The sequence below is a fragment of the Pavona decussata genome, unplaced genomic scaffold (assembly GCF_977016875.1).
Source record: "Pavona decussata unplaced genomic scaffold, jaPavDecu1.1 SCAFFOLD_361, whole genome shotgun sequence".
Classification (NCBI taxonomy): Eukaryota; Metazoa; Cnidaria; class Anthozoa; order Scleractinia; family Agariciidae; genus Pavona; species Pavona decussata.
The window spans coordinates 46,820-74,010 of record NW_028145740.1 but is presented as its reverse complement, the minus strand read 5'-3'; the positions used below and the strand labels follow the sequence as shown (position 1 = coordinate 74,010).

Genomic DNA, 27,191 nt, shown 5'->3' with positions numbered 1-27,191 from the left:
ACCATAGAAACAACATGTTCTCGTTAACAATGCTCGCAAGTTTCCCGAAGAACACGCATATTCTGATCTCATTAATTAGTGTGGTCTAGCATTGTAAAATGAAGGTTAAGAGTTTATTATCGACTCGCTGTTGTCTGGTGTTGTGTGCTGGACTCATAGCATTTACCGTGTTACTTCAATATGGCATTGTAATATTTATATCAGTTTATAAAAGGGAAAACTGTTTCAAGATAGTACGAGGAATCGGAAACCAACCAAAACTTGGTAAGTACTGTGACTTGGTCGGCTTCCGGCGTTTGTTGCCGGCTATTCGGAATCGCTTTCGTCCCCCCGAAATTTTCATTGCGCTCCAGGCGGTGTGCGTTTCTTTAAGCTCCCAAAAATCTTTCGGGCCCGAAAAGTAATTTCACCTTATCTCTTTCCAACAGACTGTCGGTTGTTTTTCATACAATCTTGGTAAGCTCAAAATGTTTGCACTTTCAGAAATATCCAAAATTGAATTTATTTTAGTATTTAAAATTTTGGATATGTAAAATAATTTTTGGGGTTTGGAATATTTTCGGAAGTTTGAGAAACGCACGGCAGGCCGATTAGGTTCATCCGTTGGAGGGTACGGGAATTCATCAACTGGAAACGCCAAAGCTATATAACAACAAATTAAGAAAGAACTTTCTTTCAGTCTTCGTTTTTTTGCCGTGTAAGGGTAATGTGAGCGAGGATTTTTAACATTTTCTTTAATTTAGCGAGTGTTGAAACGAATTTGAACGCATCAAATTTGAAACGAATGTTTGGTTTATCAACAGAGTTGATAACTAAAGATAAATTGGCCACTGTAAAGATATATTTGAGTTTCTGACGTTTCCGAGAGCGTTAACTCTTCGTCAGAGCGAGTCGATCCGAAATGAAATGACAAGATCCTTACACTTTTTCCCATTAAGCCTCATGTTTAGTATTAGAAGCAGACCAGCAAGAAATTGCGTCAAGGTCCTCCTGAGTTGGCGCGGAGCAATCTACCGTACAGAATAAAGATGACAGTTATAATTTCGCTACAGTACCTTCGGAACCTAACACAGACGCATAGAAATTCGTCCCTATACTAACAACATTGTGGATGCTAGTTTTGAAGTTTTTAGAACTTTTCTGTGCGTTTTAACGAGTCAATGTTTTGGGTGTTTTTTACGCTAGCCGGCAAACTTTATCTCGCCTTGTTCTACGACACTCTTTTCCCCACCCTCGATCCCCAGGGCTTTAGCATGTCACACACCAAAGTACATAGAATGGTTGTAAACGAATAATGACACACAGTATTTCATGTATTCATGTGGACCTTTGGCACCCATATCAAGAGATCAGCTCTTAGCTACTTTGATCATGCGTTGTCCATGTACATGTACCTATATTGTTTGAGTATCCGACATGGGGTACTGGGATCCCCTTGTATAATATGTTACATACAATTACAATACAGTTAGCAGCGATGCTATTTGGACTTATGCAGTTGATTTGCATTAAAGACACTTTATGAGCTGATTAGCCCAGTCTAATTTCAAGGATTACATATTTAAAATAAGGAGTTAATCTTAGGTTCAGATTTGTTCTTTCTGAAATTTTGTTCGAATTGAAATATAAAAATAAACTTTGGGTTGAGATGAAGTGCTCCCATACAGGTCACTATTGGCCGCATAGACTCATAGAATGGATGGGTTACCATGGTAACCATGAGTCTAAACTCCCTAAGGACTAAGCACTCCCTGGGAGGAGTAAGGGATTATGATCCACTGACTAAGGACCTCTTTCAGGGGTTTTGTACCCCTAGAAAACAGACAAACAAAAACAAAAAACAAAAACCAACAACAAAAAAACAGTTAACCAAAAATCATTGTAGTGTTGTTGTTTCTCATTAATGTTTGTAAGTTATGGTTGTTAGTATAGTTATAAAATGCTGTAAATGTTTGTACCTAGCTTGCATTGAAAAAACTATTTTAAAATAAAAATTACTTTTGAAAGGCACCAAGGTTTGTATCAAAACAATGTCAACTCCAGCCTTGCTTCAACTCGAAGGCCAGGTTACCCAGCATATAACTGTAGAATGGGCTATTGTTACTCAATAGAAAATTCATTGAGCTTTTTATCATTTATTTTTGTCAAACATTGTTCTTCTTTTTTACCTTATTTCCCCACAGAAAATGTACAAGAAGCTAGGAGTTTTCCCAGAGAATTTCACCGCTCGCAAAGAGAGGTTCCACCAGACACAGTTGCCTCATCACGAGAGAAAATATGTGAGTACCGAAACAATTGAGCTTTTTAACGACAAAGTTTCTCGCGATGTCAAAATCAATGTTTATGACGTGGAAAATATTATAATGAGCCCACTCGTAATTTCGGCTGGGAGGGTAAACTCCTAAGGCATTTCAAATGGTATGATACCTAATTAATATCTCGTTACTGAGAAAATGATGTATAGCTAGGTTCATTAGATATGAAGTAGGTTGGGAACTCTCCAAGGCCTGATGATTTCGTCTCATTTTCTACCTGTCGTGGCTCTTAATTAACCCTATTAACATGTAACATTACGAGAGTGTCTTTTAGTTCTTTCTTGGAAATACCTACCATGCATAGTACATAAATCTCGTCATTCAACATTGCCTACACCTACGATTGTCGTAGGATTTTAAAACATGTTTAAAACTCTGGGGGTATGACGTATACCGCCAGTCATACAAACGTCTGTATAAATTTGTCAAATTTCATCTTACATTTCCTAAGCTGATATAACACCTAATATGCTGAAACTTTGCAAGGTTACTAAAGTAAAGGTGCTCTTTCCAGTGCTGGTATCAGTTTTTCATTTAGTTCAATTTTAACCCATTCAAATTTGTTGCCGCCATTTTGGAGAAGGGTCTATTCGTATCGTAAGCTTGTCGTCAACATATCGCATACACCAAACTCGAACCGTCTAAACTTGGCGTTTAGTGAGACCTTCGTGATCAGTGCGTTTGGGGATTGAATGAATTTTGGACCTTAAAAGACCATTATCTCAAGGGGGGTCTTCAGTGGATGATCAGTATCCAAGGAGAGTGTTCAACGCAGTTCGTAATTAGGCGAATCGATGAAAACAGACCTCAGCGTTATTTGGGAAACAATAGTTTGTAGTTGTAATGCTTTTTCCAGCATTTTTGAACTATAATTGTTCAGTTTTAACGCCCGATAGATTGCAAAGTTTTACGTGATAACCCTTTTCTCGATGCCCTAAAATGATCTTAACCCTATCCAGACCGAGGGGAGGGAAGGATTCTTTCCGCCGTGACTTAGAACCCGAATGACTTTTTTAACATTTGAGCAAACGCCCAGAAACTACAGGAATTTTTCAGAAATTTAGCTGGAAAAAATTTGATGTGGTCGGTTAGTCTTCGTTGACTTTGATGTTACCATGGCAACCGATTTTTGACAGGCTGTTTTATCCTAAAATAGAAAATTCCTTTTCAAAATGAAGAAAAATTGCTTTTCTTTCGGCAACTTGTGCTTTGCTCATATAAGTGTTCCTTAATTGGTTTCTATTACTTTTCGCTCGATTTTGGCGCTTTACTGAAGTTTTGGGACATCCAGAAAACCAGGATGGCCGCCATCGGGCAATAATGACGTCATATGACGTCCTAAATCCGCGTTCCGGACCTCAAAGGAAACATCTTTTGACGTACCATCTTTCCTCCAAGTCTCTCTGTCGTAGCTTTTATACTGACCCAAGAAGCCAAAAAAGGCCTGGTGTAGATAGGGTTTACTGTTTGCTATTTCTCTTACGTCTTTACAGCTGAAGAAATCAAGACGGAAACAAGAACATGCAATATTCCTGAAGATCCTATTTTTCCTTTGTGCTCAATGAAAGTTAAGGTGGGAGTGATTAATTTCTAGATTCTCCTTTGACATTTAATTCACTGCCAAGGAGGCAGTTCAGACATCTTTAGAGTTGATAAAACATTTCACAATTAAAACAAAAATTTGAGGGAGTTTTCGTCTCGGTGCTACCGCTGACATCATCATCAAGACGAAGGTCAATAATGTTGAGATGAAAATTAATATGAATAAGATTAAGAATTTAAGGACGGCGCCTACTTTTGTTACTGCGCATATGTTCTACGGATCTCGAGATACTCGGGTTTCCTATCGGTGGTGCCTACTAATACAGGGATATTTTTGCGCGGTTTAAAACTATGCGGAGAAAGCAGGACGTAGCAAATGCTCTTGATATCCAAAAAGAAAATTTGGGAAAACCATGCATTTTTCAAACGCCATACATTGCTTTGTATTTTACCGTTTTTTAGAATAATTGTTTCTTAATTATCTCTGAAAAAAGCGTGGTTACCCCCAATTTTCTTTTTGGATTTCAATAGCTCTTGTGAAGATCTGCTTTGCCCGCAGAGTCATAAACCAAACAAAAGTACTTCGGTATTAGTAGGCACCGTCCTTAAAAGCTGTATTCCTGTGGCAGTCCCAGGGATACTGCAAAGGAAACCAGTCACTCAAGAAAATTAAGGCATGGGTTTCTAGTTATTAACTGGAAAAAGCAAGAGGGTGGTCTATCTTCTGAAGATTTAACCAGAACATCGTGAGACTTCAAAAGCGTAATATGCTTCTAAATGTCATCACATTGACATGCCCGATGTATGTAAATTAGGTCACGTGATCTGTTTCGGCCGCAACATTCATGAAAACGTTTCAGCAAAAATGGCACCACTTTTTATTGCATCCTGGAGGCTGCCCGTAGTTTTAAAACTTTGCGAGTATTAGACACTTCATTTCTGTGCCCGGGCCTTTTAAAAATTCCTTTAATTTTGAAAATAAACGACTATTTTCACTAGTTCTCAGTCCCTTCAAAGTGAAATTATCCGTTTATTTTTAAAACTGAGAGAATATTTAAAAAGGCCCGGGCACAGAAATTAAGTGCCTAATAGCTGCAAAATTATGAAACTATAGGCAGCCTCCAGGAGGCAATGAAGAGTGGTGCCATTTTTGCTCAAAAGTTTTCTGGAATGTTGTGGCCGTAACAGGTCACGTGACCTAATTTACATACGTTTTGCATGTCAATATGTTGACATTTGCAACCATATTATGCCGTTAAAGTCTCACGATGTTACGACTTAATCTTCAGATGATAGACCACCCCCTTGTTTTTTCGAGTAAATAACTAGAAACCCTTCCCTTAATTTTCTTGAGCAGCTTGAAATTTTTAGCTGTTCTAAGGTTGAGGATGATAAGACGATCTATACCTGATGCTTGACATTTCTCCTTTTCTTTTCTTGATTATTCTCTTGATAATTTTCCAGCTTTCCAAATTATAGTACTGCTACAGCCAAAGCCCGTTATTTTGGACACAGTTTAAAACCAGAGAAAGGGTCCGTAAACTTTAAAGAAAATATAATTATGAGGTATTTTTTTGGGTCTAAAATTTTCAACTCCTGTATTTTTGGGGGTTGAAGATTTAACCGTGTATTTTGTTGGGTCTAAAAGTGCTGCGCGTATTTTTTTGGGTTCGAATTTCTGCCAGGCTAATGGTTGCGATCATAGTCTCTTGTTGCGATATATAAACCACGAAAAAAAAAATATTTCCTCATCCTGTGTTCCAAGACTAGTCAACCTTGACCACGAAACTTTGTTTCTTTTTCAGCAGAAAGCCAGCATTTATACTGTTCTTAAAATTGCATTTTTAGGGTGTAATAGTCATGTATTTTTTTGGGTGCAAAATATTAGGCTCCGTCGGACCCCCCCGGTCACGTTTATATCCGAGTACCTCCCCCCCCCCCCCCTGGGAATCCATATACAGTCTCTATAAGCTTCTACATTCTTCCGATTTTTGAAAGTTTTCTCAGCGGTTGCATTCTAACAACAAAAGTTCAACTTGGTAAACTGACTAATTTTAATGTCATCTTTCTTGTGATGGACTCCGATTTCTGATAAATGAAGAAAAACGGTTCAGGCGCTGGCTTTGTTGATACAGGGGCTAGCTATGAATTAAAAGGATTTTGTCCTCCCAGGCTCATGCGCGCGTTGATGTCAGAAGCATTTTGAAATCGTTGGCCCAACTTTTTCAAATACCGTCAGAGAGTTCTTTCCTCATCTGTTTGAATCGCGTTCATCTTGGGAAAGTTAAATGAATGTTTCATTTACAAGCGTTCTTTAGTAATTACAGAAGCAGTTTGTTGCGACATTTTGAAAGCTTTTGCAATGACGGAAAAGCAAAAATCCCGCGACGAGTTGTATGCAAATTAGTCTCAAGTGGACTCTACTGCGCCTAGCATCTAGCCCTTCATATGATCGAGAATCCATGCATTATTCTACGTTATATTTCGTTTGCAACTCTTCAGAAGTCTGTAGTCGTGTATTAGAGCTATATAAGGATAGACAACATGCGAACGTGCCGAAAGTTAAATTGAGGAAGTTGCTGACTTGCTGTTATAAAAATTAAGCGAATTGCTATTTGCTAAGTAAAATTGTTCTGAAATAAGGCCGCAATTTCGATCGAACGCAAACTTGAAAATGAGTGATGAACAGTGATGAACATTTTTTATTATTTAATGTAGCTCAAAGAGTTTATTTATTCACTCGTTATTTCCCTGATACTGCACATAACTACTAATTCATTTGTAGTTCCTGGTTAGCAATTCAAATGTACATGATATGCCCTGATCATAGAGTATCTTCATCTTTAATCTTGATCACGAATTGTTATATCACCCAGATTAAAGTGTCAGGCATTCAAGCTGTTAGGCGATGAATTATTAGCAATTTCATCAGATATTCAAGCCCAGAGGTGATTTCCGTCTAGCTTTTGTAATAAAGATATTCTAAGGGTCACGATGATAGGGCGTAATGAGCCCACAAAATAACAAAATAGCATATTAGTGAATAAAAACTAAAGGAATATTGGAAAACCAATTGGAAAACAATCAGCGTCTCTATATATACGTTATTTACCATGCTCACTTTGACATAGAAATGTTACAGAAAAAAGTGAAATTTTTTTATGCTTTGTAAATCTCCGTGTGAATATACAGGTGCAAATTATAGTTATTACTCAAACAGATTGTCTTTTCTTGCACATTTGAGTCTGCATTAACTAAAGTTGTAATGATGATTCTTTCCGCTGCAATATTTAACCTTTGTAAACGCGCTACAGCATGCAAAACTTAGACCAAGTAGCCGTTATAAAGAAACTTATAGACCAATAATTGAAGCCGTTATAAAGAAATGCTGACAAACAGTGATATTAAAGAGAAACATCTTCGTAAATTAAAAACAAAATGAAAAAAAATAACATCGCTTTTAATTTGGTACCGTGCAAATAAAACTAATTAGAAAAATTTCAATTATCACTTATGAATCAAATTGTAACGATTTTTGAACGGAAACGCCTTCTAGGCAGGCTGTTCTTGTCCTATTGAGTTTGGACTTTGACGAGACTTTTAAGTCTGTGCTTGCTATGAGCCATAACTGAACAATTACTGCCACGGCTCCTATACGGCAATCGGCAGTATAATCTTTACAATTCGTTCATGTTATTTGCTTTTATTTCCTTGTATTAACTACTAAGCTGGCAACGTTAACTCAAACTGAGAACAGCTAGCTTTTAGAGAGATTTAGAGTCGCGTTCAGTACGCCAAACGGCAAAGGTGAGATTCGCGTTCATGTTTCCTTTTAAAATGGGTGCATAGATGAGAATAGTACAAAACAATTCTGTGGCCTTTCATGTTATCGCAACACTACTCAATTTTGCCGACAAACTGAAAACAGCGAACGGCAAAACATGGTCACGTGGTCATCTCTCCCGTTTGCCTTTTGCCTTAAACGTAATAATATTCTAAATATCTCTATTCTCAATCGACTGAACACATTGATTACTAGTTCGCTGAACACTCACTGGTCCTTTCCTTTTCAGACTCTGAATAATCTTACTTGCCAGTTAGCTTTCGTTGGTTTGTTTACCTGATACTGTATATCTTTCTCAACGTCTTCAAAACTGCTGCTCGAAGCTCGCTTAGCCGCCAACAAAAAACAAACGGATTAATGGACGAGTTAAGATATGCTATAGTTTCTGCAAGGACCCATGTGTCTGACGCATGCTTACGCGAAACAAATAAAAGCATCATATAAATTAGCACTGGAGAATAACACACAATCATCAAGATGTAATATATAAAATGTTTAAAGCACTTTTCATCGATTGAACCATGTTGATGTTATGTTCGGTATTCTGTCTCTCCATAGACTGTTGTTGGGTACGAATCTGTAGCTGATGTTGACGAACAATTTGGTAAATCCTGATGTAAGAAACTGTAGATATTAAGATACAAATGGCAATCAAAACGGCCATTGCTTTAAAATAAATACGAAAGTCCCAAAAACTGAAGCATGAGAAAAGGAAGCAAATAATCCAAAGGTTTAGTGCAGTATATTTGGCACGTTTTTGGGTCATCAAAGTCGGGTATCGCATGTGATAGTGAAGAGCCAAGAACCGGTCCACGCTTATGGCGGTCATTGAGCAAAGAGAAACGCCACAGAAAAGCGGAGAAAACGTTTTCCTAGCATGGGCTATTCCAAAATGGCCTGGCTGAAAGGTATCAGCAATGAGGACAGGTTGAACAACAAGTCCAACCAGAAAATCTGACATAGCAAGACTGCATAAGAAAACGAAGGACGGTGAGCGAAGCGAAGGAGTGTTCAATATGGCGGCCAATACCAAGCCGTTGCTTATGACGGCTATGATGATCATTGGAGCATTAAGGACACCTTTTATGATGGCGATGTTTTCATCACCCACGTTGCCAAAGTCATCGGCTTTCGCTTGGCTCATAGTGATATTGCTGAACCTTTAGCTCTGTCTGCAAATCTTCTTTCTTAAACTTTAGCTCGTTCGCTCATAATGATATTCAGCTGAACCTGTAGCTCTTGACTACAACTAAATCTTCTTTCTTAAACTTTACCTTGAAATGCCATTTTGACGTTTTCGTTTACATAGCGATGACAGCGGAACAATAGGAAGTTTGTATTATAACTGAAATTTAAGACTAGCCTTATCAAACTGTCCAACATCAATCATTTAAGAAGGCCAAATTTTGCAGATTGGTCACGTTGTCATATCTAGCCATCATTATATAGCTACCATATGGTCAAAATATCTGAAACAATAATACAAAATTGGATATTTAACGTGATACGGATTGCGAAAACAGAATAGAAATTGTGTCGATTGTTCAATAGAGTGATATTGAGCTTTTCAAAAACGGCAGGTGTTCAGCATATCAATTATCACAACAAACAAAGTATAATTTAGAGATTCGCATTACCGTATTTCCTCGAACGATCGGGGTTACTGAACTGTTTCGTTAATTACCCTCCACGGAAATTCGCAATAAATTGTGGAGAAAAAATCGTGTTTCCTTTAAAGAAAGGTCACCTCGTGGCAACCTAGTGGCAACGTTTGTTTTCTGAAGTGCAAATAAACAATAAGTAATTCGAATTATTAAACCACCAGCTAACGCAACAACAGCTCGTAAATTTTCGGCAACTTTAATTTTAAGCTTAAGAATCCGATCAGGTCAAACTGTATTAGATTAAACAATTTTGCCTTTTAAAAGGACATACAATAATGTGGGGAAATACAGGAAGTTTAACTATAAAACATTGCAATAAAATTGAAAAGTTTAAAACCGTCTTGATTAAAAGTTTCAAATGCGACGACGTTTCGGCGTTCGCTTAACGTCATAATCAAGTCAAGAATGAATGAAATAGGAAGGACTATATATGTAAAAAGAATTCCTAAGAGACACGCGTGATAAAAAGCAAAAATTTGTGATGATAATGCAATAAGGTATTCACACACAGAGTCACGTAAAAAGTTTGACGCCAATAGAGTCTTTCTGAACAACATCTCAAAAATTAGGCAATCAATCAATACAGGAAGTGACTGCATTTTAACTATTTTGTTGTAGGGCGATTATACTTTTTTAAGATCAAAAAGTGGTGGGGAGGGAGGTGTGCACCTAAGTTTTCTTTATGTGGAGTTTTCATACTGTGAGAACATTAGAGATAAGGTTGATCTGGGATATATCCAAAAACTCAAAGAGCCGCAAAAATATCATGATTAGCATATCTATTACTCCACTATTTCAAGTGTCATTTCACCAAATAAGGCCAAGAGAACGCGCAAAATACAAGACCAAAATACACTGTAGTGTCCCGGTTTGACCGCTTTACAATAGAGCGAAAACGGACAACGACATTTCACTGGCTTTCTTTGTTGTTTACGTCATTCGCACGCGCCATATACTGACGACAACTGGATGGACAGATAATGCTGGGTGTATTTCAACACTCTCACCAGAAAAGAGAAACCAAAATAACAAAATCTTTTCGTAGTGGAATAATAAATCTCTTATTCGATGGTTTTAAATTTAATACACGCAGACATTTTGCTCATTGCAACTCGCAAAATATCCGCGCGTATTATATGTTAAACCATCGAATAAGGTGTATTTATTATAAATGTTAAGTTTGCTTCAAAACTAACCATATAATTTATCAAATAGAGCCAAATGCTATTCATTCATTGGATTGAATTCTGTTTGAAGTTCCTCTGTCGTTTCAGGAAAAAAAAAAATACTTCAAAATTCATTAAATTTTATTTTTGAATTGTTTAGGCAATAAAAGTGCCTTGCTTTGGTCAAATTAAAGCTGACATACAGGTAGCACTCACATCAATTGCGAAAAAAATATAGAAATGAAGGATTGGCTACCGTAGCTTTATAGTCTCGTGTCTGCTGCAAGAGGCCAAATGAGGGAGGATTGGAACCAGAAACATTCGGAACTCTGAGTTTATTATTCTCGGCGCTCGCTCCGATACCGAAGAAAACTCGGTCCAAATCCTTGTAATAGTTGACCGCGTGTAATTTATTCAACATGGCGGCCGCTCTCGAAAAAAGACATTAACAGCAACGAAGGTAATCAATCTTTTATTTACATTTTTCTCGCAATTAATGTCAGGTGACGTATATAAAAAATAATTATAAATAACTTCCACAGCCCAAATCATGCTTTCAGTTTCGAGCAATGATCGTTTCCGTACATGACATTTCCGTTTTAACCTGAGGTGAAGAATCGAGTTAGCTCTCTTCTGGTTGTTTTGATAGCATCGTTGGCAGTATCTTCAAGACTGCTGCTCGAAGCTCTCGTAAGCGCCAGCAGTACAGTATTGGATTAATGGAAGAATTCATGAATACCGCAGTATTTGCTAAGGTCCAGGGCTTTGAACTAAGAGTAGGGTTGATGGCATAAATCAACATAGAAGTAAACATTGGAGAATAACACAGAATCATACAGATATAATATATGAAAGTGTTAATGACACTTCGCGTCAATTTTAACAGGTTCAGATTATGTTCAGAGCTTACACTTTGCGCAGCGACTTCCTGAGAATAAATCTGCGAGTGATGCTGACGAACAATTTTGTAAATTTTGATGTAACAAAAGGTAGATACTAAAATGCAAGTGGCAATACAAACAGCAAGTACTGCAGGGCTTTGGTGCCATAAGCTAAGGCACGAAAGAACGATGGCAATGAACCATATAGTTACCGAAGCATATATAGCGCGCTTTCTTGTCATCATATTCGGATATCGCATGTGATATTGAAGGGCCAAAAATCGATCCACGCTTATGGCCGTCATTGTGCACAGAGAAACACCGCAGCCTATACCGAACAAAATGTTGGCCGTAAGGCGTAAGGGAATAACCGGCTTTAGTTCCTGAGCAATGTAGACAGGTTGCATAATTAGCCCAACAAAAAGGTCTGAGATAGCAAGACTGCACAAGAAGATGAAGGATGGTGAACGAAGCGAAGGAGTCCTCAATATAGCAGCCAATACCACAGTGTTTCCAACGACCGACATGAGCATCAGTAGGGCATTCAAGAAGCAATTTGTCGCCATCAGACTGTCCATCCTTTTGACCTTGCTCTGAGCCTAAAAACTCCTTGATAGCCGTGTGTAATTTAGTTCTTATCGACTACAGATCGAAACGGAGGTAATCGAAGAACCATCTGTTCTTTCCTTGTTGATTATGATGTGTAACAAAAGACAGGACAGTATTTGTTCGAAAAGGTCTCGTCGATCGTGATTAAAGATATGTTCTTTGCAGGAATGCATCGCCATTCATGGTCAGTTTCACTCTTTAGTGCAAGCGCAGAGTTTCCGAGCTGGTTGATTAACACGTTTGGTTTCAAAAAGATACATTTTCGGCTCTCGAATTCATTATCATACCTGCCACATTAATTTGCAAATTTGACAAAGAAGTAGGAACTGATGACGTAAATTGCCGAATGCTAATTGGTTAAACCACAGAGCCCCTTGGTCATGCTTTCTTTAAAATGAGAGCGCAATATTTCTCGTTCCTGATTCATTTGGTTAAGCGGCCAAATTATTCCTTCTGCGTGTTTGTCTGTTTCAAAAATGGCTTTCAAGCAACATTTTTAGACAAAAGACTGACATTTCAGGCCTGCGAGAATTAACGTTTTGCATAATATATGTTAGTTAAAAAATAAAAGGCATGGAAAACGTTGGATATAGTTAGTGCCCTGAGCGTAAAAAAAGGAAGTAAATTTTTGTGTGAATCTTGGATCGACCAGACGCTAGGTGAGGCTTTACAACACACAGATGGGTACGTTTTCAATAAAACTCCTTATGTTTTATTCACAAGCCTTTACTGCGTCACATGGCCTTACAGGATTACATCTTTAAGAGATAAAATTAATATAGGCTTTCCTTTAGATGTTCCATGAAATTTTCCCTCGTTTTTACATTGTGCATTAATGGACTTATGGACCACTCTATGAATTTACTAACAAACAGTGACATTCATAATTATATTACAAGGAACAAGGACATGCTCAGACTACCCCGTGTTACCAAAAATTGGGGAAAGCAGAGAGTTTGCCATCACTATCTAAAAGACTTGAATGAATTAGAGAGAGAGACCAGAAATGCACTGAATATGGCTACTTTTAAGCGAAACGTGCATGTTTGCCAGATTTTTTAATTAACCCTATCGCTAAGAATTTTTGTAGTTTTAGCTTCTTTGCTTTGATCATTTTTTATCAATTTAAAGCTTTTAACCCCATCGATGATATCTTTTTTTTAATTAACCGTAGCTATCGCTAAGAATTTTTGTAGTTTTAGCTTCTTTGCTTTGATCATTTTTTATCAATTTAAAGTTTTTAACCCCACCGATGACATCTTTGTAGTTTCAGCTTGTAGTTTGAATTGCTGTTTTTATCAGTTTGTAATTTTGTCTTATGTATTGTATTTTTTAACCTTTTGTATATTTAATCTTTATAGGACCTTTCTGAAAACCACGTTACGTAATGGAAGCTTCCTAATAAAAAGATTATTATTATCAAAAAGATTATTATTTGTCTTTGCAGGGTGATAAATTAACTTGTTTAATTGAAATATAATTTAGTGTTTACTATTGGACTACTATCCCACTTGACAATCGAACCAATTGTGCGTTATTTCGTTTCCCATCTTCCCGTTCTTCTAATTCGCTCAGTATTGTTTTGAATGTAGATAAACACTATAGTCTGATGACTTCCATTGACAAGAAAAGAGCTACAGCCAGTGAGAATATGTTGTTACACTTTCGCCTTGATCGTGTCTCTCTCCCTTTCCCACCATTCAACGTTGTTTAGAAATTTAAATCGCTGCAAAAGATGTCGCCAGTGGTCGCGTTCCTTTCGATATCCAACATTGCACAGGAGGGAAGGGAGCGGGTGCTCAAATGAATTATAACACTTGTTGTAGATTAGGTTTCTTCTGTCGTTTTACGTAACAAATTGCGCACTGTTCTTCCAACTGCTGCTCGAAGCTCCCGTACACGCCAGCAATACAACATTGGGTTAATGGACGAATTCAGGAATACGAGAGTGTTTACCAACGTCCACTCCCTTGTTAAAGAGCTAGAGGTAACAGCAACGACTGACATGGCGGTAAACATTGGAATATAACATATAATCATGCAAATGTAGTAGATAAAAGTGTTTATAGCACTTTTCCGCCACCGCGCCATGTTTGTACCCTGTTCAGTATCGAAACTTTGCGCGGCCTGTTGTTGAGCGTGAATCTGTAACTGATGCTGACGAACAATCAGATAAATTCTAATGTAGGAGAAGGTACAAATTAAGATACAAATAGCAAGAAAAACTGTAATAAGGGCGAGGATTTTATACCATAAATTAAGGGCTGATAGGAGGATGCTGATAAACCAGATTGTTCCTAATATACATGTTGCACGTTTTTCGGTCACCATACTGGCATATCGCATGTGATAGTAAAGCGCCAAAAACCGATCTACGCTTATGGCCGTCATTGTAAAAACAGACGCACCACCAACCAATATGAATAACGTCACTCTTATGTTGGGCAAGAGTGATCCACCTTGAAGCAGATTAGCAATGTAGAAAGGCTGAACGACAAGCCCAACAAGAAGGTCGGAGACAGCGAGACTGCATAAGAAAAGGGTCGACGGTGAACGAAGCGAAGGAGTCCTCAATATGGCAGCCAACACCAAAGCGTTGCCGATACTGGACATAAAAGTCAGTAGAACATTAGCAACGCAATTTGTCACAATAAAAGCATCCATACTCCTCACAGGTTACGCAGTTACCCGTGACAAAATGTTTTCAATGAAAACTGAGACTAATTCGTGGTTTATCAGCAAAGGAACAGTTAAGCAATATATTGTTTCTCTGCTTTCGTCGACAGCGAAAGAGATTGTTGTCAATGGAATAAGTCATATCTGTCATCTAGCAGGTGTTTACACTGCGTTCGAGGACCGGTGAACCACTTTTAATCATGTCTGTATATTTTTGGGGTATTGACAGTCTTTCTATTTGGATATAGTCCATCTATTTTAATTGATACATCTTAAAAGCTTCGGTATACTACATGACCGATACTGGCTCGTCTGTTTCAATTCCCTCTCCGTGTCCTATTAAAGCTTACTGACAACATCACCTGCCCTTTAATTTAGCAGTATTTGTAATTTTGTATTATGCAAATATAAATTGATGATATCATCAGTGTTTACAGCATCATAAACATCTTTGGAAACGATGGGCTTGGGTAATTGAAACTTCACACCAGTATTGTGCATTAAGAAAGACGCAGGATGGTCTATATTGTGATGTTGCTATGACAACACTCTTGGCTCCAGTCCCTTCTACTATGAACCGAACATTGCCATTTGCGACTCTATAATGCCAATAAGATGCTGACCTATTTGAAACGGACGCAATACCTATTGTGCTTAATCTCTTCATCAACAATTAAGGAACGGGTGATGTTTGTCAAGGAATGTCATTTCCCATTCAGTTTGAGAGAGGTCTGGAAGCAAAACTGTTAACACGGCAACATCACAGCATGCAATTACTTTACGTTTTTCTGAAGTTACATTACTGCTGCCACGTATTTCCAGAGATATTCTTGATTTTGGGATTCGTCCCCACAGCATAATCACTAATGACGTCATCACTTGCCAACTTTTGACTTGAATATCTTTGGAACGAGAGAAGGTATTACAAGAAAGATAACACCATTCCTATTTATAGACCCTTCTCCACAATGGCGGCCGAAAATTCAAATATGTTAAAATTAAAAACGTATACCAGCACTAGAAAGGGCACTTTTACTTTAGTAACCCTACAAAGTTTCAGCATATCAGGTGTAATATCAGCTGAGAAAATGTAAGTTCAAAAATGAAAAATTTGCAGAGGTTTAAATGATAGGGCGTTTGTATGACGTATATCCCCAGTCATACAAACGTCTGTAAATTTTTCAAATTTCATCTTACATCTCCTAAGCTGATGTCATACCTAATACGGTGATTTGGCAAGGTTACTAAAGTAAAGGTGCTTTTTCCAGTGCTGGTATCAGTTTTTCATTCGGTTAAATTTGAAGTCATTCAAATCTGTTGCCGCCATTTTGGAGAAGGATCTATTATGAAGGGTCTTTCAATAAAAGGGCCGGCCTTAAAACAATATTTTCGATATAGGTCTTTATCGTTGTCATTTTCATTCTGATCCACTTTATCGTCATCATCATCATCATCATCATCATCATCAAGGCTAGGTTTCCTTATTTCAAATTTTGATCGGGCCCGAGTAAATTATTGCACTATAATGAATATGGTTTTGAAAATTCAGTAGGAATAATGTGCTGACAGACGCAACAGTATATTGGTGGCATATTGGTATATACGTAGTTCTCACCGAAATTGCCCATACTTTGTCCTATATTACCAATTGCAGTGAACATACCCTTGAAATATTTTGTTTGCTTGTCTTGCAGTCTTTTCATGAATCATGGAATCCTAAATGCCATGGAGAAAAACACCGCGTTGATCCTAATAATCTTTGCTCTATACTTGAATACCTCAGCGAGGTGAGTTACCACCAGACGTACTTTTTGTGTGTCTCCTTTGATTCGAAATCATTCAGCCAAAGTGTCTTCAGAACAGACATGTTTCCAGGGAATATCCCCCAGTGTCGGAATTTCCATACAACGTTATGAGGTCTATTTTATTTTATTTTATTTTATTTTAGTTCATTAGACTTCACCATCTAAAAAAAAAATATAAACAGAACATGACAACGTAAACAGAAAATAAACAAGTGCTGGTTAAGGCTGGGTGACCACAACAGCTAGCGCCAATTACTGTGGGCCCAAGATTAACAAAGTTCTAAACACTCGAATGAGATAGTAAAATATAGTAAACTAATAACAACACGAAATAGGCTCTGAAAGGTTGCCTGGCATATTACATTTTAAACAGAGATTTTCCAGATTTCTATCCCATGCTTTTAAATGACAGCGAATACGGCTGAGCCGTGAAGGGTGTATACGTTAAAAAATACAGAGGTGGTAAATTCAAATGAATCAGTGCACGAATCGGGGTAGCATTAAAACATTACCAGCGTTTTAAAAAAGAGCCGAAATTGAAATATATTTGAACAAGATATTAAACTATACTATAAGATTGTTTCATTATACACAGATTGAAGGTTGGTGTCCAGTGTTGCCATGGAGACGAGAATATGACCCCTTTAAGTCACCGGTTAATCAATTACAGGTGTGTATTTTAGATATATAATGTATATGTGTACCATGTTGTAGAAACCTCTGCATACGAGTGTACCCTCTAAATAAAGTCTTTTTTCAAATCTAGAAAGCGTGCACAACTGTTCTTTGTAAATCAAACAGTAGGCATAATATAATCATCTCATTGCAATTGTCTCAACATTTTAAACAAAATATATTTTGTATTATATTAGGCTTTGTTTGCGTAATTGTGTCTTAGTTATTTTTGATGAAACGTGGATCAACCAAAGCCATCTTCTAATAAAATCAAGATGATGGATTTGGGAATCATTGATGTCATTTTTACTGTTCATGAGCCTCTGATTCCCTTTTTTGGACGTTTTACGCACAAAATATGCATTAAAATGACTTCAAAACACCAATTTTGGGAAAATGAGACGCGCACAAAATAAGAAAATTTTGGCAAGTCTCCTACGTTTAAGGAACACCAATTATCACAGCTCATTGGTAGAGCATCCGAACTAGTATTCAGAAGATAGATTCGACTTCTGTTTGGGAACAGGGGAATCTTTCCCGTAAGCCTGCCTGAGTCACTGACAGATCAATGCAATACATCCGATCAAACGAATGAAGAAGACGTTGAGATAACGTTGAAGTGTTTCGTTCCGAAAAACTATTTGCGTTGAGTCAGCAATTTTTTATTATGATGTGCCCAGAGGAGAAAGATTATCTTTTCAGTAAATTTATATCTATTCAGTCTTAAATGATATGAAATTTTACATGCTGCCATTTCGCACTTATCATGTACTCTCAAATTCCTGCCTTTTATTGCAGGCTATGATCCGCACAAATGTATCCGGGTTACTAGAAACGATTGCAGCTGACCGTTATGCCTGGATGAGACTAAGGATCAGTCAAACATGGCCTCTATGGAAAGACGCCATTAAACAACTTGCCATCACACAGAATATGTTCAACAGAAAGAAGAAAAAGGTACAAAACTTTTAAAATTTGTTATGCTTTCTTTGATCGAGAACGAAGAGATCTTTCCCAACGCTATTGCCGTCAACAGGATTAAAAACTGGATATAGGTTTCATACACACTTTTTTAATCGCTTTCCAAATGATATGGGGGGCTGTCTATTTAATTCACGTGCGGTAATTACTCGACAAAGCACTAATTATTTTCGAGTTTTGAAGCAGCGCTTATTAAAAGGAGCCTTTTTTTCTGGGGAGCCGTTTATAAAAAATAATAAACTTTATTTCTGCAGCAAGTAAAATAATAGAGCTGAAGGAAAAAATCCTTGTACTAACAGGATTTTGTTCGAGTCGAGTTTGAGTTCGGGGTAATCAAGTTCGAGTGAGCAGGATCCACTCTACTCCTTCTCCTAAAATAACAACAAGCGCAGATCAAAAATGTGACTTTGCAACTGCCTCCTTCGCAGTTGGTTTAAATCGAACCCTATCATTTTATTTATCATCCAATTCTGAACTCCTAATAAGTAAAGGTTTAGAAATACATAGGCAAGTGAAAATAAACGATAAAAGCGAGCAACGTTTCGGCGTCGTCATGACGCCATTATCCAGTTCGAAGTAATAGAAATAAATAGAGTCAATGTCAGAAATAGTTCACCAAAACTGAGCATGATGTCTGAATATGTAATGCCACGCAAATAGTTTTGCTTGAATTGAGTCCGTTTGGACATTGAGAGATGGTGTTAACTCTCTAATTAGCAACATTTCGTAAACTAAGTAATCAAACTTATTCATGCACTTCTCAAGGACGGAAAATCGTTTTTCAACTTGATGTCATAAAATATGTGCGGTTTAATTTTCTTGTTTTTTTTTTGATAGATTCTTCTTTATATGGGCAGCATAGAAGACAATTTCAAATTCTTCAGGGAAGCTTTCACCGGGGGCTGTTTGGGAGAACTGACTCAATGGAGTGACTTAATGAGCGCATTGTACATCTTAGGACACGACTTGATAGTCACGTCCGATCACCTAGACCTTCCAAGGTAATTTATCTCCATGCTCTAGCTTGCGAGTGTTTGGAATGTTTATAGTAGCCTTGCGGTATCTTTAATTTTCGATTAAGTGAAGCTTCAGTTTACTGAAATTGCTGTTAAGGGGGGAATCTGTGTAAATGTGATAATTTTGGAAGTTTTCAGCATTTTATCTTTATTGTCTTGTCTTGTCTTGTCTTGTCTTAGGGAATCCAAAATGTCTCAACAAGTTTTTAACAATGCATGCTGTGTTTTTGTTTTTTGGACAGCATCGTCACACCAGCTGACTCAGACGGCTGTGCTTCCAGAATGCTTTCTGACGGGCTCGATTTGATATTTACCGATATCCCAGGAGCTAAGAAAATAAAACACGCCAGTGGACCTCATAAGTCACGTTACAGGTATAAATAATGTAGGGATTCGTCTTATCTATTCCCAATAGCGACCTTGAGGTATGAAAGGAGGCATTGTCGAAAATATTGAAAAAAAAAGCATAATAGGAAGCAGCAAGTCATTTAAGTAACTTACGAAGCTGCAAACAAAACCTTCGTCCAGCGATTAATAAAAAAACTGTGTGTTTCTTTAATGCGCGGCAAATTCAAAACGGTCGCCGTTTGCTTCGTCACTCAATCAAGAGATTGTTATTACAGTTTTTCAGTTATTGATATTTTCGATAAATTAAAAGCGGCGCAAGTGCAAATTGATCGAACTACAAACTGCACAACAAGATGCACAGTTAAAGGGGACCTCTGATAGCTGGGTGTAACTCAGTGTATTGGTTATCTGACAGTACTGAAGTGGTTTGAACCAGAAATAAGGATATCGCTGTACAGCCCTATGTTTTTGTAATTGCTATTTACTCTACTACCCTTCAATTTCCACGACATGTACGATGAAAAACAAACAAATTCGTTTTTAACTTCATATTAAGCTATTTAATATATATTTATTGAATTACAAGCATTTGTGAATATATTTTGATGGACTAAATAAGACAAAATTTCATTCTGGCTCCTATAATGTAACTAAACGATTTCTTTAAGTTAAGCCATTTTTTTCTCTTTCTACCAGATGTAAGATGCGTATTCTGGACTCATTCGGTACAGACGCCCAATTTAATTATCCGTATTACAAAGAAAATATTCCTGGCGGCCGATCTCCTTGGGGAGATTTGCATCTTCGACTTCCACAGTTTATGACTATGTTCCGTAAGTCCCAATTAAAAGATGTATCCACGTACATATTCTCCGCATTGTTCTCTATATTTCTTATAGTACAACTTAAGAGAATTTGTTCAAACATCAAAACATTGGATCATTTCGGCCTGGTTCACACTATTGAGAGAAGCGACGGGAACAGCATCGGAATTTGAAGAATCTTCTGTTCTAGTGTGAATCAATACAACGGAAGCAGAAACGGACGCCTCGCTTTCGTTCAAAATGGCGGAAAGCCGTTTTGGTTTCCATTCTAAATCTTGCGTAAAGGAATTGGGAATAAGCTATGTGATTGGTTGATTCTTCTGCTTCCGCTTCCGATTTCGATCAACCAGTTCACACTTGATTGCAAGCAACGGAATCGGAACAAGATCGGCAGAAAAAGGAAGGTTTTAATCGGCTTGCAATTCCGATTTCGCCAAGCTTACGATTCCACTGATTCTATCTCCGTTTTTTTTCTTTCTTTCTTTCTTTTTTTTTTTTTTTTTTTCTTCTTCTTCCTTTTTTTTTCACACTGGAACCATTGCGATTCTGACTCCGTTTTCTTATTCACACTGGAATAAAGTCCATTTCTTCGTTGCTTGTTGGTTGATGTATGCTAATTAGGGAAAGTGCCAATAATGACGTCAGCAAAAAATCTTAGTTCTCTGTTTTTATGTTGTTGCTTGCTTTCTGATTTCATCTCCTGTTAGCTCACAGTCCCGATAACTCGTTTCTGGGCTTTGCTGTTCCAAAGAAGCCACAAATTAAAGAAACGAAAGAGGTGAAGAGTAGAACCAACGCTCTGATCTATGGAAAGCTACCGCATTTTTGGAAGGTATGTCATCGATTGAGTCTGTCTTGAGCCAATCATTCGGCGGCTTTTTTGAAAGGGGGGCTATATAACGCTGTGACTTGACTTTTTTTTGTTTCCTTAGGATACAACAAATTACATGAATATGATCAGGAAGTATGTACATGAAGTCCATGCAAACATCGGATCTAAGGATGTAAGAAATTCTTGACACAGTAGATTTACACGTTTTTCGCAGCGTTTTGTTTTCTTGTCGAAGTGACTCACAAAAAACTACAGTTGTAATTATTTGAAATTTGTTTGGGGTTCCAAAATTCACGGAAATAATGAAGAGTTTGAGAACGTACGTTTTTAAAGCTAGGATTAAGAAAATGTACTACTTTTCATGTTACCGTATTAAAGGACCCTAGTCAGCCTCCGCCATTTTCGATGCCATCGAAATCATTGATATTGCATGGTAAAGTGAAATCTTACTGCTTTACTGTAAGTTATGTTCCTGGAAATATTTTTCATTATCTTTAGTAGTTTCACAGTGATTTCGTTCATTTCCACATGCTCCGAATAAAATATAATAGCCAAACTCTCGCATATAAACAAAAACAAAGGTGTGGCTGACTAGGGCCCTTTAATAACGCTTGAACCTTTCGAAAAAAGTAACACCCTCATAGCATCCTTGGCCGCTCTAACGGGTATTAATGCTCGTATCCATCTGTTTGGTACTATTGTTGTTGTCATTTTTGTTTAACGCAATGCAGTTGATTACAAACCTTGTTTTGATTTGTTTTGTACAAGAAAGAGAAGCCTCGAACTATGATTTTTGTGCTTTTTTTCTAGGAAGAAGAACTGCGCAAGTTTGACGTACCGGATTATGTAATTAATCATGGAGTAGTGAACATTTCTACGCTCATGAGTCTATTCCAAAGCAGTAAGGTAAATAGGTTCAGTAGCGTTAGCCATAAATTCACTGATTAACTCTAAAACTATTTACACTGAATTTCTGTTCTAAGACCTTTTAATTTTGAAAAATTCTAAAGCTTCTTCAATTGGGTGTATGCGGTTAGTTCAGTATATAAACTTACATTTGAGCACGATAATAGTAGATATTTAAAATTACGTTTATGGCCATGGCGAACGGCGAACGACAGAATGACCACGTGACTATGTTTATCCTACATTTGCCGCTCGCTGTTTTACGTTTCTCAGTAAAATTGAGTAGTTTTGTGTTAGCATCATATGCTTTATTTAGTATAATTATTTTGCACTATTCACATCTATGTATTAATTTTTCCAATAAAACGTAAACGCGAATCTCACGTTTGCTGTCTGCCGTAAACGCGATTCTAAATCATTCTAATAACAACCGCATAGTGCGTCGCTATCGAGCGTGAGGCTAATCACCTTGCGTGAGGAATGCAAGAAAGACCACATCGCGGTCCCTGAAGTTTACAAATCTCTGGCGCCCTATAAGGTTTTTTGAATACGACATACGAGACTTTGGCTCGAAGAAAGTCTAAAAATTGGGTGAAGGTCACAAAAAAAGAAGAGAAAATTCAGCGTCACTCAAGTAAAGGATTAAGGCATAGTTATTTTGTCCAAAAGTAGCCATTTTGGGACCTATGACAAGTGCAAGTTAGATCATGTGAGTTAGTAGGGCCAGACGATACTGGAAAACGTCTCGGAAAAAATGGGAAAAGTTTAAACTCCTAACAATTTAACTTTGCTAGCACCTGACAGGTCAGAACGACAGAAAGAAAAGGTCTGTGCTTAAAAACTGTTAAAGATTTTCATTAATTAAGAAACTAAATTATATTTTGCACTTGTGCTCAGTTTCCCCGTAAAAATCGTTTATTTTTTCCTACCTTTATTTTAAATCATCTCAAAGCTTCCAAGTCTGATGAAAATGAAGTACCTAATATTCTTAGTAGTATCAAGTTTATGACAGTCTCCATGAAAGGATGAAAACCGTTCCCATATTCAGTTTGAAAGATTGCAATGTCCCTGGCTGGTCACGTGACAACATGTGACCTTTTGAAACATTTAATATTCTTCAAACCGTTGCTGTCAAGTTGCTTCCAACCAATTTAAGAGTTTACTATCAGTAGCATGCATGCCTTAAACATGTTTACGACGGGTAATGAAATTAAACAAAATAAGCCTTAGCTTATAAACCCTTATCAGTCGGCGGCCATGTGGAGTCTCGGGGCAATAAAAAGCTTTGTTTTCGCAGCGAAGCTTGCCGTGCAAAAACAAAGGTTTTTATTCTCCTGAGACTCAACATGGCCGCCTCGTGATAAAGTTCTGTTAGTCTCCTCGCAAAATTCCTTATTTCCTTTATTTTTTCCCGGGCTCCCTCACAGGTGTTCGTTGGACTCGGCGAGCCTTTCGAAGGACCAGCAGCACTTGAGGCCCTGGCTAATGGATGTTTTTTCCTCAATCCCAAGGTATGCCTCAAAATAAACTTTATTATCTTACTTTTCTTTAATCTTGTAAGTATGTGGTGTTGGGCGACGGCTTCTACTATTATAATCATTCATATATGTGCATTGCAAAAAAGTTTCTGTTTTTATCCGACTTCTGTTTGTATCTCATTTTCTCAAGTTTGATCCACCATATGATCGTCTTAATCATGGATTCTATGCTGGAAAACCAATGGACAGAAAGGTAAAGTTTATGTCTTTTTTGTGAAATTTACAGGTTATTAAAGTCGTTTTCATATGTGTGTCGTCCTAAAGTAATTACTCTGAGTAATCACAAAGACGTAGACAGCGCAATGAGCCAATCACAACTCGGAGAAAATACATGAACCGGTACCGAGCGCGGGAAAACGCGTGCGAAACAAGCCACCTTTGGTTTTGAATTTACTTCTTATTGGTTAAGAAAGTGGCGTGAGCTTTTGAACCAATCACAAAGGGAAGTAAAGCAAACCACAACAAATCCGAAATTACTTTCGACGCTCAATCAAAAACCACAACATTGTTACCAATAATGATCTCAATATTTTACCACGGATAAAATTAACTGCTAAAGGACAAGAGTTTCAGCTCGAGGTGAACATTTTAATTATTTTTGTCACCAGATAACATCTCAAAATCCCTATGCTGAGGTGTTCATTGGTGAGCCGTTTGTCCAAACTGTGAACATAAGGAACATGGCGGAAGTTGAAGAAGCCTTGGTGAAAATCCTCAATTCATCAGTAAGTTGTAGACTACGGTTAGGAGATAATTAAAAGTAAAAGCACCCCATTTCATTGTCTACTTGAATGCTGACAAAGTATAGAAGAAACGCAACAGTAACTGTGAAACATAAAATCAGTGATTTTCAAGACGTAACATTAAATAGAGGTTAATAAGGATGAAATGTGTGGTGGTGAAGGAGAACACCCGCATTTTATGAGGAATGCCGCCGGAGGTAACTAATGAGGCTCATTCTGACATAAAATTGAAATTAAAAGGACAGTGGTGTGACTAGAAGAAAAAAAATGACCTTCGAAAAACTTTGGACGTTTCCTGCATCATAAGCGCTTTTATTAGCGAGGAGGTAACTTTCTTACCACTTAGCTTGAATATCAGGCTTTTCGGGGCGGAGGGTGGTAGGAAGAGAGGAAGGGGAAAAGGAAAGAAAAGCCTGACACGAAAGCATTGAGACGAGTATTCCGCCCCACTTGAATGATACAGGGATTGCAAGGTGAGGCGTTTCTATGTGATGGACCCAGTAAGAATAACGAAACGTCAAACATGTTTTTGTTTCTTATCAGGCAACTCCTCATCTACCTTATGAATTCACGATTCTAGGAATGCTTGAACGATTAAATGCCTACTTGGAATATCAGGTATTTCTTCAAACCAGTATTATTTTAAAACGTTGTTACTGCTGTTTTTGCCACTCTTTCATATATACTATTATAGGTTGGGTGTTATCAGATTTATCACCATTAAATATATAATTTGTTGTACAACAACGGCAATATACCCCTCCAAATAAATTTAGAGAAGCAGGGTGGTGCAGTGGTGAGAGCACTCGCCTCCCACTAACGTGGTCCGGGCTCGATTCCCGGGCTCATCGCTTGTTGGTTCAGGTCCTTGCTCTGAGTAGTTTATCTTCGTGTACCCCGGTTTCCCCTGTGAATTGAAACCAACATTTGGGCCAGGCAAATTTCAATTCGATCTGGAAAGTGTCCCCAATAGTGCTCTGCGCTAAATATATAAAAATTAAATATTATATAATTCAGTAATCGGTTCTCGATGAACGTCTTCCTCAGCTGCCTGTCCAGCCGTGCGATGCTTCCCAGCGCAACCCGTCTCCTCCATAAGACAATCCACGTAGGTTCTGGCGAAGCCTTCCCCTACTCTTACTGATATGCGATGGGTGGATGAGCCTACAATGAGCCAACGGCCATCCATCACCTGATCTTGCCGCTGGTAGGGGCTGCCTCCACCAGTTTAAACTAACAATTGAAAGCTTTCGATGGAAAGATCTTAATGTGTTAAAACACTCTAGTAAAGTTAATTATTTAGTTATTTATTTTGTAGGACTTCTGCAAAGCTAGCGATTGGCCACCAATTAAGGAGCTGAAAATCGCGAAAGGAAAGGATGGCCAGTCGTGTGAGCTTGCTTGTCTTGATGAAGGACTCATTTGTGAGCCAACATTCTTTGCTGCAGTCAATAAACAAGAAACACTGAAAAGGTTATAATATGATAACGTATTTACGGCTTACCCAATGACTGTAATAATAGTAATAATCCCCATCATCATCATCACCATCTTTAGGCAGGGCGCGCTCCTTCACAGGCTGTGGTTTACAGAACGGCCCTGCTAAAAATGAGAAATAAACAAATGATAATAAACTTTAAAACGGAGGACTAATCTCATCCAAGCGATCAGTCCTTAATAGAAAAGGATCATGTAGTCTGCTCCACTACTGACTCTTTGACAATGGCATGATCATATTAAATTCCATGAACGCCTCGAAATAATGATACTAAATTGTTCCCAGATATCTTTCAAGAACGTTATGACTTTGCATTACACAAAACCAATCTTCGGTATCCTGTCGAAAAAGACAAAACAAACTTAAAAATGAAAACAATCCAACAAATAGCAAAATTCCATTGATTCTGCTGTGCCTCCTTTTCTTTCAGAGCCGGTTTGCCTTGCAATGCGTCCACCATCATAGCACGTGACAGTATCTTGGCGCCATCACTGAACACGTTGGATAACACGTGCCTAGTTCAAAGCAATTCCATGCTCTTCAGCTGCCGAGCAGCCAAGCCTGGTGTGCTTCGTGTCTGTCCTTGTCGTTCTTACCGCAAAGAACAAGTGGCCTTGTGTGAGTCATGTTTGTAAAGGAACGCTGTCTGTCACTGGGTGTTTGTTTAAGTAAGGTTTAAGTGGCGGATTTAAAGGAAAAGTGCATCAACAAATTTTTCTGTGGCTATCGTCACATGACACAAAGGCAGTAAATTACAGGCCAGCTACAACCTAACCAGAATGCATTTTGGAGGACACAGGACACAATGAAGTGGAATTAAATTCTTGAATTTTTGGACAGGAAATCATGGGCGGAAGTTCATTGAGAGCCGATCAAGATCGATCCTGATTGAAATTATCTAACGGCCAAACGGATGGCTCAAAATTTACCTCATTAGTGAGAGATAAGCGCAAGTGTAACTGACAACTGAGATTCCGACACTCCCATTCAGACACTTATACTCAGTGGAATCTACTGTCTCAAACCTCAGTTTATCTCGAACTTTTCCTTTTCTCGAACTTAAGGGGTAAGTCTGGGTAAATTTTATGAAATAGGATGTGATGTGTGAACGAAATGAGACAGATATGAAAAGACAAGAACCGTCCGCCATTGTGCGAGAGCTTTACGGGTTGTCAGCGGACTGTTTTAGTGTCCGTCTATTGAAAGGGGCAGTGTCACCTATTTAAGCGTTACTTTGAATGGCCAAAAATCATACGTCAATGGATGGAATCGTTAAAATAATGGTTCAGTTTTGTTAACAAGAACCCTACTAGTGCACAGAAACTAGT

General features: G+C 37.9%; 3 protein-coding genes and 1 pseudogene across 3 annotated transcripts; 1 reads left to right on the top strand and 3 right to left on the bottom strand.

Annotated features, from left to right (window-relative positions):
• Positions 1-98: 98 nt before the first annotated feature.
• LOC146452936 (alpha-1,6-mannosylglycoprotein 6-beta-N-acetylglucosaminyltransferase A-like) lies at positions 99-26,535 on the top strand. The gene is made up of 18 exons (XM_085097230.1): positions 99-264; positions 2,184-2,279; positions 3,809-3,888; positions 16,392-16,484; positions 17,098-17,172; positions 17,976-18,134; positions 18,996-19,159; positions 19,417-19,548; positions 20,219-20,355; positions 21,054-21,178; positions 21,279-21,350; positions 21,989-22,084; positions 23,512-23,595; positions 23,753-23,815; positions 24,231-24,347; positions 24,909-24,983; positions 25,684-25,838; positions 26,294-26,535. Exons 1-18 carry the CDS (start codon positions 99-101, stop codon positions 26,496-26,498), a joined length of 2,094 nt encoding a protein of 697 aa, XP_084953356.1. The 3' UTR covers positions 26,499-26,535.
• On the bottom strand, positions 6,359-9,822 carry LOC146452939 (melanocortin receptor 5-like; annotated as a pseudogene).
• Positions 10,673-12,428, bottom strand: LOC146452938 (melanocyte-stimulating hormone receptor-like). The gene has a single exon (XM_085097227.1). It carries the CDS (start codon positions 11,988-11,990, stop codon positions 11,154-11,156), a length of 837 nt encoding a protein of 278 aa, XP_084953353.1. The 5' UTR covers positions 11,991-12,428; the 3' UTR covers positions 10,673-11,153.
• On the bottom strand, positions 13,537-14,758 carry LOC146452937 (melanocyte-stimulating hormone receptor-like). The gene has a single exon (XM_085097228.1). It carries the CDS (start codon positions 14,683-14,685, stop codon positions 13,849-13,851), a length of 837 nt encoding a protein of 278 aa, XP_084953354.1. The 5' UTR covers positions 14,686-14,758; the 3' UTR covers positions 13,537-13,848.
• Positions 26,536-27,191: the final 656 nt, after the last annotated feature.